This window comes from Pezoporus flaviventris, unplaced genomic scaffold (assembly GCF_033815535.1).
Source record: "Pezoporus flaviventris isolate CSIRO_AGI_PZ_B2104156 unplaced genomic scaffold, CSIRO_AGI_Pfla_v1 ptg000031l, whole genome shotgun sequence".
Taxonomy (NCBI): Eukaryota; Metazoa; Chordata; class Aves; order Psittaciformes; family Psittacidae; genus Pezoporus; species Pezoporus flaviventris.
This window is the reverse complement of record NW_026892579.1, coordinates 67549797-67565527: the sequence shown is the minus strand read 5'-3', so window position 1 is coordinate 67565527 and position 15731 is coordinate 67549797. Positions and strand designations below refer to the sequence as shown.

The following is a 15731-nucleotide window of genomic DNA, read 5'->3' as shown; positions in this document are numbered from 1 at the left end:
TAAAGCTCAGTGTAGGGAGAGCTTGGAAGGATTTCTTTCCTTCCTTTTATTGGTGTAGATCTTGTTTTCTACTCTGCCACTGTGAAACAAGGGTAGTTTGTTTTATTTTATGTTTTACTTTCCTAAGGTTATGACAGTGATGTTGCAAGAGAAAAAGCAATTGACTATACCACTAAGATCTATGCAGTAAGCATCCGAGAAATGGAAGGGACAAAACCACATCAGCAGCTGAAGGAAGTCTCAGTAGAAGAGAGGTATGTCACACAAAGGCATTCGTTTCTAAATGTACATTGCATTCTTTTGAATATCTGTTCATGCAACTAAAATCAGTCCTTAAAAATAAGACAGGAATAGGCAGATTCACAAGATAATATTTAAAATGGTGCTCAAGGTATTAATATGATGGGCAAAATATGTATACATCAGTAAAACACCTGTGAGTGTTGTGTTCTCTGCTACTGTCACATAAGCAGTGATATTCTTTCCTAATTAGTAGGTGTAGCTGTGCATGTGTGTGCAGCAGGGCTTTAGGGACAGGGTGAGCTTGTAAGTGCTTTGTAATTGGGGCCTTTGGTGATGTTTTCACTGAAAGCTTTTCAGCTGGTTATAATTGTGTCAGGTTGTTACTGTTAAAGCTGAAATTTCCCATGGCACACATTGGCCTTAGGCTGGAAGGAGGACGGTATTGGAGAGGACAGTATTGGAGAGGACAGTAAAGAAAAGAGGTAAGAGCTGAGCATAGGGAGTGAGGTCCACTGAAACATAGACTCCCCATAGGGGAGTGGGTGAGTAAAAACTGACTGGGACAGGATTGCCGGTAGAGAAGAATCTATAACCAGTAAAGTACATTCCCCTTCCTAGCCTAGACCAGTAAATCTACACCAGTGAATCCAGCTGATTTCTCAGCTGTGAATCCCTGCAGTCTCTTTTATAGGATTTCTTTTTATCAGTGGTCATTCTTTCATCATGAGTTTTCTTGCCTCTGCCCAGCGTTGGGCGCTGACAAAAGGCTGCTGTGGGTTAACCCACAGAAACAATTTAAGCTTGGTTGTTTGCCCTCAGTTTGCCCAGAACACGTGACTAGCAACAACCCAGCAATGGCATATTGTTCTCCCCAGGGATCCTGCCCTAGTTAGAGAGCAGGATACGTGTCCTCAGGGAGTACAGCGGGTGCAGAAGGAGGCACTGGGGCACTGCGGGATCCCTGCTGCAGGTACTGCAGAAGATGAGAGTGCTGGGTGGAGAAAGAGGCTGGGATGGCAAGAAGAGAGCTCTGGAGCCTGTGGAGAGCTGTGTTTTGCTTCTGTCCCAGGGCTCTGGGTGGTGGCTGGCAAACAGAGTATTCTGCAGGCAGCCTCTCACCATGTCCCACCTCAATTCCAGAGTACAGCTGAATTTGCAGGAAAACTGCACACTCATGGCTGCAAGTGGAGATCAGTTAAGCAGTGTGTTGAACAAACATGTAACACATTGAACAGATGAAGGTCTGAGGTTCTCTCACCTGACTATGGAAAGCTAGTGCTATCTCTTGAGATTTTGGGCTTTAAATCTCCTTGGTGTCCTGATTTGCAAGATGTAAAATGGAGTGAGGAATAGTTCCTGATTTCATGCAGACCTTTGAAAAATGAATTTGTTTATGTTTTTAAAGCTCTCAAGGAATGGATAGAAAGTAATCATAACATTTTCACTCAGTATTTGAATAGGACAGCAGAAGTTGGGAGTGAAAAATGAGAAGAAAAACATTGCACCCCCTTATTTTCATCACATTTTAACAAAAACATGCAATAGGAGGATTAGTGTCTTTTTTTCAATGGAATACTGAGCGTTTCTTTTCCCCTTCTTTTAAGGATCTCTCTTTCCATTTCCTCATTTACTCATATAACATCTTTCTTCCTCCATTTTTCTCTAAAAAGGCATAGGCTATTATCTAGTTTTGAGATTGAATTAAAAAAGGGAAACTATTTTATTTTGGGGTAATAGTGCTAAACTGTCATTACACATGAAATTACAAGTGCCAATGGTGCACCAGATGTTTTACACCAGAAACCCTTGTAACTTCCAGCTGCTTTATTCTGCTTTGATGATGCAAAAGCAACTGTAGAGCCAGTTTAATTGACCAATTAAGCTGAGCTTAAAATTGTTTTGTACTGGTGAATTACCAGCAATATGAGCATAAGCATCAGTCTCTTCTGCAGTTTGCCAGCACTATTTTCAGTCCAGGAGTGAAAACTATCACAGTCCCTTTGGGTCCAGAGAAAGCTTCCCTTCTTGAAACCTGGCCCTGGATCTGCTCTCTGATGCAAGCAAGTATCCAGCTTCTCTGAGGAGTATCTGTCTGCCACGTACACTTCCTGACTTCTGATTCTGTCCACATCCTCAGTCCTACGATGCATAAGCTGATTCAGCTGATTCAGCAAGACAACTGCTGTGCTGCTGTGGAGGAAGGCATCCTGCAATGAACAAGCAGTTTGCTGTTTTCAGCCTTTTAAACAAAACCAGTGGTACTGCAGAGCAGGCTTCCTGCTTGTCACACTAACTGATAATGCCTAATGCAGGGGAAATGTGCTTTGTGCTATCCAACGCCACAAAGCAACACTGAAGCTGGAAGCTCTTCTAGTGTTTCCACACTACCCACTCTGTTTACAGCGAGTGGGCCTATTTAAATGGGTAGACACCTCCTCTGCAGTGAGGTTGCCTTCAAGTAATAATGCCTTCCATAATAATCTCTTGATAATGATTGTACATGAAAATAGCTTCCTGTGGCCTATCTGAAAGAATAAGCTATCCCATAACAAGTTCTAGGCTTTAAGTCTCCGTATCTTCTTAGTGCCTCTATGTAATCAACAGTTGTGAACTTCATTTTAAAATAGCTTAAAAGCAATCCCTTGTAACTGTCCTTTTCATCTTTTCTGCTGAAAAGTCACAGCTATTCAGTACATGTTTGTATCTTTCAATTACAGCTATTGGAAAGGACCTTAAGATCATCTAGTACCAACACCCCTGCCCATGGTTGGAACTAGATGATCCTAAGGTCCTTTCCAACCCTAACTATTCTGTGGTTTGCAATTTGCTGTTTTGATAAATTTGCCAACAGATCCCATACTTTTCATATATAGCTTGTTAGACAAAGATAAATTTGCATCCCTTTCTTCATCAGATTAATATAAATTACCAGAATTTATAGTCAAATAATTATAAACAGAAATTTCAGGGTAAAATGTAGGAAAAACTGCAGTTTCTGAGGGTGTTGTGCCAAGATAGGGCCTGAAGCTGTGAAAGGTCATTGGTTTTGGATGCAGTAAGCTGAGATTCATGTGTTGGCTACTGCAGTAGTCAGTGACTTCAGGTTTTTGGCCACAGTTTTACCAATATGTGCACAATTTATGCAGAATCTCAACACTCAATTATGAGTGTTTCAGGGTAAAGCTGACTTCTCTTGTAAGACATGTGAATTATGAGGCAAAGTTTAGCTGTGCCAGATCCCATCTCTTCTGAGAATACGAAGTAATGAAGCATCCAGTAAAGGTTTGTCTGACCATGTTCAACTCCCAAATCTTTCCTCTTTGTAATTATGCCATATGTCTGTATAAAGACCGCAGGGATTGTGCGTTTGATGGGATTTGCACGCTGTGGATCCTCTGATAACACACTGTCTACGTTTTGAAAACCACGTTGCAAGCTGGAAGGTCCTTTAAGGTAGACATGAGCTCATCACAAGACCTGAAAAACTGCGGAGTACAATGGGGATCTGAGATTTGTCCCCACGTTGTATTTTCATTGCGTGTCTGAGAAAGGAAAGATAGTGAGTTATTCAGAGATACAGAGAGTTATCCATGGGTATAGTGAGTTATTCGTAGGCATAGTAGGTAGAACACCAGAATTAAAGAAAGGAGGTTTAAATTAAGAAAAGAAAGGAGAGAAAACCAACCTTCCAGCCTCCAGCTCGAGCACGAGACAGGAATAGCAGGGGCTGTTGCTCTCAGCTGCTTCTTGGGAACAGGGACTTTAAGCTCACTATGTTTCTTTCTTTAAATAGTTCTATTGAGAAGGTGAACTGGTGCTGAACAACTTATTTCCCTCAGATAATACAAATACGCTTCAAAGGTACTATGTGACACCTAAAAGACAGTTTTGGTTCAAGATGGCTGGTTTATTTTCCTCTTTATTACAGCTGCATTTCCATCTCTTTAATTTTTGTGTTTGCTAGAGCAAGCTTGCAGGAATCTGCTTCCATAATATTAAGAGTGGTAACTCTGAAGAACTCAAAGCCCATTGTCTCTCTAAAAGTAACAGATCATTGTACAACTCAGGAGGAGTTTAACCTTGGGAACTGAGATGTGCAAGCGTCTGTTTGGGAGCTGATACAAGGAGAGAGGGGAAAGCTTTACAACAACCACCACCCTTATGGAAAGGAGTCAACAATTTAGGAAGGACTCCTCCAGCTCATACAAAGACTTACTTTGCTGTCAAAAGAGAGGAGCCAGCAGTTCTTGTCCCTTCTCTCCCCCCATCATGGGAAAGAGAGTAAGAGGACAGATTTGACGTAATAATACACAAGATAAGTGTGACTTTGAGCAGCTGCTGTTATTACCCAGCACGTGCCCTGTGCTTAACACAATCCAGCAATATGAAAAAGAAACCTGTTTTCCACTGGTTTTCTGTGGATCTCCAGAGCATTGAGCCCCTGAGCAAACTGGGCAGAGAAATTTCATTATTATAAAGGGCAAAATACTTATATATGGCAAACTTGGGGATAATATCAAGGTTTTTCCTTAGAAAAGAAAATGAAAGCCCTTTATTAAATGTACTTTTCCTGTCTCGTTTATTTACGTGATGAAAATAATGATGATCCTGCAAGTATCTTGGACGAATGGAGGAGTTACATGGTGGATTTTACTTGCAGCACTTGAAATAAATCACAGTGTGGCATTTGGGGGGGACGGGGGACGGGGATGGGACACTCAAGATTTACTGTCTCCATCAGCAGTTATAGCTATAGGGTGGGAAAATAACAGGAAAGATGAGGCTGAGGTACAGTTCTAAAATGTCTTGGGGGTGCATCTGCTGCATGGAGTTAAGTAATTAATCGACTGTTGTTTCTCTCACCTCTCCCCAACCTTCTCGTTTTATTTCTCCTCCCTCTCCATGTCCTCCTGTCCTTCCCACCCACCCTTACTTTTCTCTTCTATTCTGCTCCTCTGATTGGCATCCTCTTTGCTCTGCCTTTGTGGTTCACAAGTGGGGTGCCCATGGGAGGTGCAGCAGGAACAGTCTCATGGTGTGGGAGCTCCAGGAGCAATGCTCGCACACTATGGGACCACTTGGTCACTTGTGGGGCTGTCCCAGGCAGTCCAGGATAGTTGTAAGCTCTGCTGTGTGTTATGTAGGAGTGGGGCTTCACTTCAGCAAAGGCCTAACTTCTGAATTGGGTTCTGTTTAACTGGCAAAGAATTTCTATGATAAGAAGTAAAACAAGCTTGTGTGAAGACTGTATTTATGTTACTAACACAAAAAGCAAAGATGTATTTGCATTTGCATTCTACTAACTGCTAATACATATCCTGTGTCTGCAGCTTCCATTTAGTTTGATTTGCATGACTCTACATAAACTGAAAACTCTTGTAATATACCTGGTGATGGAAAACCCTTTGAAGCAGGTTGAATGCTTAGGAAACCAAAAGCAGCATTGGCATGTTTGTCTAGTTTTCTGGTTTCTTAACATACTGGCTTGTCTCACTCTCCACGAGCTGTCTGTCTCAGAGCCTGTTCCCCAGTGTGTTACTATGCATCATTTGCAATCATATGCTCTGATAAAGGGGGGAAGTTGAAGAAGGTTGAGAACCTGGATCTTCTCTCTTGAAATATTACCCTTTTGATTCTTTATTCCTTTAAAACAACATGAGCTGAATTAAACAGGCTTTCAAAGTAGCCTCACAGGTGGTGAGTACAGACCTTCGTACCATAAACTGGATTATTAGACATATGGTTACACAATTTGCTCATGCATTTTTACATGCACACTTCTGTGGGTGCAGTATAAAAGCTTTGAATGTGAATCTGCTTTGTATTCATGTGTAGGAGGGAACTGTTCAAAATCTATCTGGGAAAACACATCTCTGGGGTGGAGAAAACAACATCGGGCTTATTCCATCAGAAACCTCCCATCTGAGAATGAGCAGCATCCTTTGGGATATTCCCTTTTACTTTCTCAATAGCACCATGTCAAGTTAATGCATCCCAAGTGTATTTGGCAGCATGCTGGTTTTATCACAGTTGTCCCCAAGGCTTGAACACATTGTGAGTGGTATTTTTGCAGTCCCTGCCAACCTACTGACCTCAGCATCAACCTGGCATCTCCCACGGGTCAGCACAAAGCTGGCCCAAAGGTCTGTTCCCTTTGGGGGTATGGAATTGAGGGATGCCAATCCTGTCCCAGGGCACAACACGTCACCAGCGTTTCTCTCTCTGAACTTGAGTGCTCTCTGCCCTGAGGTTGAAGTGAAATATTCAACTATTTTTGAGGGTTGTAGTCCAGGATGGGCTGAAAAAGTGTTGGTTTCGGCTATGTTTTTTTATGCAGGGGAAGGATCTGTCTATTGTGTTTTACCTCCAGCCCATAAAGTTCTCCATATACTGTTGGTGGAATATTTCTACTTATCCAGTAAGCACAGCTTCAAAACATGTCGGAGATTATGGAAAGAACAAAAAAACAGATGGGGAAGGCTCTTCCCCTCAAACATGATCACAAACCCTGAGAGAAGCCTAAGGAAAGAGAGAGACCTTCCAGAACATGCTGAAGTTGGGTTGATTCTGATGCCTTGGTAGTATATGGAAAGAATTCTCCTGCAGTCTCATTACCTGAGGTGATCAAAACCTTTTTAGCTCAAAGACAAAAAGTTAGGTTTTGCCTAAAGCAGGTTACAGTGTGTACCTTGCAGCTGGTTTGGGCAGTTGATGCTGAGGAAACCTCCAGACAGCCCTGTGTCCAGTGTGTTGCCCTCTGTGCAACAGGGCCAGCCCATTTGCAACAGCTGTGTAGATTAACAGCTTTCCAAGATGCTTAGAACAATAAACTTGTTAAAAAATCATTCAGAAGTGATTACCCTCCTTACTAATCTGCTTCCCTGCTTGTTTCACATGTGGGGACTGAACTGGAATGACATGCAAATGTAATGCCTTAACTTCCCCTACAAAACATGACTGCACCACCATGTGCTTTGCAACACCACCTGGGTCTTTTGGTTGTTTTAAAGAGTTCATCAGCATACATGTGAAATCATCAATATTTGTGCCCATGCTGAGGCTTTTTCAGTGCTATCCCCTTAAAAAACAATTTGGATGACAATTGATGTTTCCCTCTAGTTTTGTGTCAGCTTTGCTTTGACCCACTGTATTAGGGCAGGGTGTTTTCATATGCAATACTGTTCTCTTTGGTTGTCTCGTGTTATCCACAAAATGTGATGGGAAAGTAACACCAGGAAAAGGTGTCTGCTTAACTCCTATCTATGTTGTGGTGGCAAAATGCACAGGTTTAAAATGCACAGGATCTTCTAATCCCCTCTTACAGCTTCAGTTTTGCAGCAGTTTTAGGGCACTCCATCAGGACTGCTCGGAGAAATGTACTTTGAAAAGCTGCTTTTGCATTTTCACAAATGAACAGTATATATATATGTATATATATGTATATATATATATAAATCTTGGGGGTTTTGTTCTGTTGTCCAAACACACCTACAGCAGTAGGGTCCTCTTACCTCTCTTTGCACCTTGCTTTCTCTTCCTGGGAGCAGTCCTGCTCAGTTCTGTGTAGCATCCAAATCTGTTCCCTCTCCAGGTAGCTGCCATCTAAATTCACACCTTAGTTCCCATGTTGGACTGTCTTCAGCTTCTTCTGTACCCATTTCTGCTGAGCCCAGCCCATCACCTTCTCTGTGTCCATCTGTCCCTGCCCCAAGGCTCACTATCATTTTCATGCAGTGCTGTCTCTGAAGAGCCCATTCTGTTTCCCATTGGCCTCAGAACAGAATATTCGTGTTCTTGCCAGTTTTATTACTGATGCAGGCAGTGTCTCTCATCAGAGAACAGTTATGCCACGTGCTCTAAAAGCAGGAGCTGGTTATCCCTGTCCCATAGAATTTATCATAACAATTTTGGTCTGCTTTCTCCCCTTTATTGTTTGTCCAAATATATCTGACTTTTTTACCTCCCCTTACTTTGTCCCTGTTTCCTAAGATCACGTCTCTTTCCTCCCTCAAGCTGCTCTACTCCTCCATGCCCTCGTTCCTTCTTCCTCCATTATCCAGCTCTCGCTATGTCTGTCTGTTACTGCCTCTTCACCCTACACATGATTTAGACCCCTCTTCCTACTCATGATTTGTGGTCATTTCAGATCACCTTATAGTTTAGGTGCGAGGGAATGAATTGTCTCTTTCACCCTTCTCTCTGAAGACAGCGGGTGAGGTTTGTTAATGTAAATCTGGAGTAGTTCACTGATTTTTACCCCTGCATACTTGTGGAAGCATATTGTCAAGATGATCATTAGTAACAGGGGTTTTATTTTTATTTGCTGTATTCACAGTATCTAAAGAACTGAAAGCCCTTTAATGTCTGTAAGACTGTCTTACCTTTCCTGGAACTCATTCACCCCATAATGTAATATAAGCACATTTATTTCAAATGACTGGAAAGAAACTGTTAATGCTTGTATTATGTTTTAACTTGCTTTCCTTTGGAGGCAGGGAATTGTCAAGTAAGTACTAACACAGAGAAAGCACAGATTGCTGTCCATGTACAATGCAGATTGCATAGACCAAAAGGGGGAAATACATGTCATTTGCTGCTGTGCAAGTTTCTTGTCTTGACACTGCCATCTTCTGTATCAAAATCAAGTAGGCACAGTCCCAGACTTGTTGAAATGACTTCTTAAACATTGGGTGTTGCTTTACATCTGTTTTATTAACATCACAAGGCAGTGTGTATATATATACATGTATATGTATATATGACTGCACACAACATGGTGTCGGTGTGTACTGTGAAAAGGTATATAGCAAAGTATATGTGTGTGTGTGTATGTTTCCAAATGAAACCTCATGCTTACAGTAGTGATGATCAAGCATGTCACAGTGTAATGTCCTCTTATTTGCATAAAGAATCTTGCCTTGCTCTTGTCATAAACGTTAACTGATGCTAAATCTTGGGGGTTAAAATAATGTAAAGAAATGTACAAATGTCTTGAAGTTCCACTAAAACAGAAAAAAGAGCAGGGAGCATACAAGAAAATGCTTTATTACTTTCATAAGCAAGGCCCAGGTAAATCTGGGCTGCAATGAAATCATGATTTTATTTTGTAAGAGCCTTAAGTTCTGTAAGAGTTTCCCCCCCCTTCTCTGGTGACTGCGCTGCTATTCGGTCCAGTTGCCGCCACCACTTATGTAATGTGATTTGATTGACCACTTTCAGAGAAAATAAAGGTGCTTGTTTCCCTCTGAACAGAAAAGTACAAGCTGTCCCCATGAGCAAGTTGGCCTCCCAAGGAACAATGACGAGGCAAACTCACAGGCTGAACTAGGGGAGAAAACAAGCATCCATTGTGTGACGTTCTCAACTGTGCTTAGGAGGCTGTTGAGTTCCTACCAATTTCCATCCCTGTCAGGAACCTGCAAATAGACGCATGGAATCACGTTCTCCTGCAGTATAAAGTGTGCAGGAAGCAGGGATGTAGCTTCCTTTTTTTCTCCATCCTATAGGATCTTTAGTTCCGAGCATACCCAGGGATGGTGTTCCTGAATTTGTGGACTGGTGCACTCTTTAATTTCTGTTTTAGTTCTTATTGGCATGCTTGAACAGCATGGTTTGTGCCACAGAGGAATGACTGATGGACTCTAAAAGTGCTTGTGCATGAGTAAAGTGGTCAGAAGTACACCTAAACTGTATTAAGTTTCTTACTTGGCTTTATTTGCTGCTTACAAGGGGATCAAGGTAACTCTTTCACTCTTTTGATGTCACAAGATCACCTGCTAATGCACTTTGCTAGTACTTAGTGAGTTTGTTTGTTTGCTTGAGGGGTGGGTTAGTTTGTTCACCTCCAGCTTTGTTCTGTCTTATTGAGAGCTCAGATTTTCAGCTGCTTACTCCTGCAATAAGTATTCTAGCTGTGTAGCAGTGAGTGCTCTAAATGTGTGTTTTGTCACTTGTTGCCTTTAATACCTTCCATACAAAAATACAATTCCAGAAAAAGCAGCTCCCTTTAAGAAAAAGGAATTTCATTCTGCAATTACTTCTTGCAAAACTGAGAATTAACGGGAGTAAAAGCAAAGGCAAGGAAAATGTAGTTTTCATGGCATTTATCATGGATACTTCACACATCTTTTTAAAAATCTTAAAGTGTGGAAATGCTTTCCAAATTGGAATAGTTATTAAATAAATTGAGGGCTTTTCACTTGCAGAACCCCACTGTTGTTTAGCCCTGTCTCCAGAACCTGCAGTTGGAGTTTAAAGGCATGTTGTGAGGTGGGGTTTGTGTTATTAACAGCAGCTATCAAGTGATGTTTTGGAGAAGCATTTAACCATAACATCTGGTTTTATTCTTTTCCCATCATCACTTGTACCCAAGGCCTTTTCTAAGTATCAAACATGATGAAGGATGTGGGCTAATGTCACCAGTAATCCAGTGCAACCCTCGTGGCTCTGTTCTGTGCAGACAGGGTTAGAATTAACCCTCATGGAGTTGTTACACGAATTAGCCCTCATGAACTTCTATTAACAGAAAGGAGAATCATTATGCTCAAATTAACACAGTGCTCATCTACAGTGGAGCAAGGCCTTTGATTTTGTAAGGTCATGAACTTCCAGAGGCTGAGCTCCTGCTTCTCCTCTTGGGTCTGTGCCTCTTCTTGCTTCCTCAGAAGGATCAATAGTAGCAGCACAGGCTGTCAGTCCTTAAAGACCATTTGCTCAGATCAGATTTTGTTTCAGTGTTCCACATTTGTCTTCTTAGCTACTTCTAGCAACTGTGATTATATAAAAGTGCTTTGCTGGCCTCAGTCCCTGTTAACTTCACACGGATGAATAACTTGTACAGTTCAAAACCTAATCATTTCATCTTTAATACGATTTTGGAGAAGGTTTTCGTAAAGTCATGTCAAGGTTTCATGGTGGGGTTTCTCAGAAGCAGCAAGGTTGGGGAAATGTCAAGTGCCAGCTGTACAATATCTTTTAGCTCATTTCTGAAAGCAATAATTTACTATCCTTTAGTATTCAAGGAATTCCCTATGGATTTATATCATGGGGGTTTTAGAAAACGGCGTAAGGTGTTCTGCCACTCACCCACAAAATCAGTGTTATTTCTGCTCTTTCCATCAACATTCATATGATTGTATTCAGTTTGTTGGTCAACTCTAAAAAAACTAGGCATTAAGCTGATAGAGTTGCAGTTGGCCATTTCTTGTTGCCATACCAAACACATGCTGTGGTTTTGGAGGCTTTATTTTGCTTTCAAGCATATTGATTGTCCTATTTTGTACCTGTTTGTTTCAGGCCACCAGTTAGCAGAGCTGCTCCTCAACCCGAGAAACTGCAAAAGAACAATATCAACAAAAAAAAGAAACTGGTTGAGGTCAGGCTTTATCCTTTTGCATTTGCTTTAGAAGTGCTGGGGGAAATTCATCTCCGTTTTGAGGGCTGCTGAAGTCATGGAGAGGTAGAAGAGAAGAGAAAGAGATTTCTAGGAAGTGCTTTCAAACACCAGGAGATGTGATAGACAGCAGCCTCTGTCAGGAAGAGCCTCAGATTGAGGATGTTAAAGCTCGCATGCAATAGGAAGCTCTCCAAACCCACCATCTGTCTCTCAGTTTGAAGGCAGGTAGACCCAGAGTGTATGTGCATCCACCGCCGAGCCTGTACTCACTACATAATCCCATGGGAAACAGTCAGAAGCTGCATGTTCACACAGGAGAAAAACACATGCAGGACTTTGCATGATGAAGTTTGCTTGTTTACTTTGAAGCACACCTTTTCCCCCAAACAGCCTTTCTGAATTCCCTCACTATATGCTGAACAAGGAATATTCTGTGTTCTGTGTGGGCCGTTCGCAACACTTGCTTGGGCTGCCACTCTCATTTGAATTGTGCCGAGTAAGCTGTGATTGTGTCTGGGACAGGTTCATTAACTCTTGTCTTCTGGGCTACAAAAGCAACTTTAACAACTACCCATTAACCACCATTGTCTTCCTGGAGGAAGTTTCCTCAGCAGTTGCTTGTACGCTGAAATTACACCTCCGATTAATGTGTTAATTGTGAAGTTACTTATAGCCTTTGCTTCTTATAAGGACTTTCAGGTCAGAATTAGGTCTATTAAAACTTGGTAGTTTGAAAGAATGATTTTTGAAGGCTCTTAAAGTAGAATTAAAGACACTTGCAAAGATCTGATGTCCTATAGGATTAATAGATCTGGATCTGTTTTATAAGTTGCATATATTTTGAAGGGAAATTTACAGCAGCCAGATGAATTATTAAAGAAATAGTAAAATAAATGCAGTGCCTTAGTTGACCATTAAAGCACTGTATATAGTCTGTCAGAATGTCATGCCCCAACAAATGAGTAAAAGAACAGGGTTAACTGATAAACTATAGTTTAATTATCGCATCACCTCTACAAGGTATTTGTAGCTCATGTGATTACTTTAGAACTGTGCTTATGTGAGGCAAAATCTGTGATCGCTTGTTCTTTCTTTCATTTCACTCTTCCTCTTTGTTTTACTTGACCAGGAGCTGGCTTTAGACCATGTTTTTGGATACAGAGGATTCGACTGTCGCAACAACCTCCATTACCTGAATGATGGTGCTGATATTATTTTCCACACAGCTGCAGCAGGCATAGTCCAAAATCTTTCTACTGGTAATTCAACTTGAAACAACACTTTGAGATGAAAAATGCTTTACAAGTAAAAGGTTTCTGGTTGAAAGCCTGCTGCCTTCAGAAGGAGCAGGGGCAGAGGCAGAAAAGCTGTCACATCTGGTGACCTTTAGGGACTCTGGTCTGAGCATGGCCTCTGACCATGACCCACAGAGCTGGGAAGCTCTGTCCCATCTGCTCTATTTGGGCCCTTGCCCATGGGAGGATAGTGCAAAGCTCAGACTTCACAGGGCTTGCTCTCCACTTTGCTTTGATCTACTGGGGAACTAGGACCCTGCACTTGACAGTTTGGCTTTTCCTTGCAGTTACAGGTTGCTACAGGATGATTCTTGTGCTGATTCCTGGTTCCCTGAAGATAGCTACTTTATTAAATATTGCTCTTATATATAGATATGTGTGTTAATGGTTATGTTCATAGTGCATTTGCTAATGTTGCCTGGGAGAGAGAGCACAGCAGCTGCTGAGGTAGTTCCATCCCCATCCATCCCTGGAAAGCACAGTATCAGTGTAGCAACAGGCCAAGTATTCTTTGCTTCAGTGGTGGTTTTTCCTTCAGTACTGTTGTGATTAAAACCATGTTTGAATTTTATTAGGGAGTCAGAGTTTCTACCTGGAGCATACTGATGACATTCTCTGCCTAACTGTGAATCAGCACCCAAAGTATAAAAACATTGTGGCTACCAGCCAGATCGGTAGGTGACTCTCCATATAGTAATGTTGTACTCACAAATCATCAGGGGCACGGATTCATTTTGGGCTTTTCTGTGTTGGAGTTTTACTAGGACATGCCAGTTCTATTGTCTTCAGTCTTTTTCTTTGATTTTTAAAGACGTAATCAAGCTTCAGGATTTTCCTGTGATTTGAATTTCACCTGTGATTGTGAGTGACTGGATTTTAGAGTTAATTGTAGCACAATCATGTTTCAGAAAGCAAACCTTGATAAACTGTAATCTGTAATCGTGTGATTTATAGAATTCCCATTCCTTCCTGTATCCAAGGCAGTGTTTAGCAGTAAAATGCTTAGCAGTGACAATAAAAGAATCAAAATTTCCTATGCAGGAGTACAGAAGCTGTACAGGAAAGGAAAGAAAAAGAGGGGAATCTCAACAGAAGTTATGGCACATGTAAGGGGCCAGTTGTGAGACCCTATGTATTTATGTGTTTAGTATTTACACAAAGAGTCTTCTTACATTCCCTAGTGCCTTTTGCAGGAGTAAACATTGCATGGGAAATGCAGGATATTTGTCCCAAGCCTTCCAAGGGATCTGTTTGCTTTCACTTAAACCTGCTGAATATAATTAACTGCATGAAAAAGAATGGTGTCATTTGAATTCATCTCATCACAGAAGGAGACCTGAGTCTGTAACTTCTGTAGTGAGTAGCTTCACAAAGGGGCAGGAAAATGGCACCTTGACAAAGCAGCTTTGCCACCTGCACCCAGGGGCTGTCACTTCAATCTGGATGTTGAGGGAACACAAAAGTCTGTGTCTTGTCAGAGCTTCTGTTCAAAGTACTGAGTTAAAAACTGTTACAGCCCCCCTTTTTAGTCTGTCAGCAAGAGCCCATGAAATCAGCACTTCTGGTTATGGTTGAGATTCTGTATAACCACAGATTCATTCCACTTCGAAACGTAACAGTTTGTAAAAGCTGCATGTCTTTAGCATTTCTTTTAAACCTCAAAGTACTAAATATTGTTGCAATATTTGTGTATAAAAGCCAATATACCCAAAGAAGTTCAACAATATTCCTGCTTATTTGCTTTGTTGATTTAATCCATATCCATTTTCAAACTTTTAATTTTGTTTTTCCTTCTGGTGCTGATGCTGGCAGTTCAGCATTAGAAACATGACTTACTTCACCTATTGTTTTCCCTTGGTGCTTCCTCATTTGCCATTGCTCTCACAATGCAGGTGATATGACAGAATTCCCAGGTAAGGCTGATTTGTTTGTGGATTTTAGTCCAGCAGAGTTCTGTTGAAGTCTCATGTTTCCTCGTTGTATCTGTGTGAACCGCGGATACAAATGAAACTTCCACAGTTTCTTTTGCATGAGGCTCTTCATGAGTGTTATGTTGTTCTTTCAGACCTTGTCTTACTTCATGAAATCCAATGATTCCCCTTGTGTTTTGCAAGCTATTATTATTTTCTGGTTTGGGTACTGTTAATCTTAACACAAACCCCCTCAACTTCCAAGTGTCTGTTTAGGTTAAATGTTCTTGAAAAATGCCTCTTTTGCACTGAAGCTTTCCAAATGCTGAATTAATTCTCTTTGATCCCATCTTTTTGCATGTAGGTACAACTCCCACAATTCATATATGGGATGCTATGAGTAAGCAAACGATTTCAATGCTGCGTTGCTTCCATACCAAAGGGGTCAACTATGTTAACTTCAGTGCAACTGGCAAACTTCTGGTTTCTGTGGGAGTTGATCCAGAGCACACCATCACAGTGTGGAGGTGGCAAGAAGGTAACTCTGGAAGAATCATCTTCCTTCGGCCTGACAGAACTGTGTATAGTTGTTTGCTTTTCCTTTCAAGTCTTTGGAATAGATGGGTATTCCAGAGAACAGATTACTCTGAGTATCACAGCTCCTCAAGTCACAAAGCCAGTTAAAGGAGATGGCAGAGTGATAGATAATACGAACAAGAAAATCAGTGTTAAATTTCTACTATAAATAAAAGTAAGTTAAGGAAATAATGTTGTTTAATATAAAATTCTGTGAAATTAAGGAGATTATTTTCTTCTTCCTAAAATACTTAAACTTGCAATTCTACGCTGTAGATAGGCCTTGGGAATTCCAAACAGGAATTAGCACCT

The 15731-nt window shown here is 41.2% G+C and overlaps 1 protein-coding gene across 5 annotated transcripts in view; it reads left to right on the top strand.

Moving 5' to 3' along the window:
- The window catches only part of EML6 (EMAP like 6), a 120735-nt gene that overhangs the window by 92919 nt on the left and 12085 nt on the right, over positions 1 to 15731 (top strand). Inside the window, exons 27-32 of one of the 5 annotated variants that reach the window (XM_061461696.1) lie at positions 128 to 254; positions 11539 to 11617; positions 12768 to 12897; positions 13509 to 13607; positions 14826 to 14846; positions 15208 to 15381. In XM_061461696.1, coding sequence (XP_061317680.1) covers positions 128 to 254; positions 11539 to 11617; positions 12768 to 12897; positions 13509 to 13607; positions 14826 to 14846; positions 15208 to 15381 — 630 coding nt within the window. The other 4 variants (XM_061461697.1, XM_061461698.1, XR_009744758.1 and 1 more) reach the window with 4 other exon arrangements.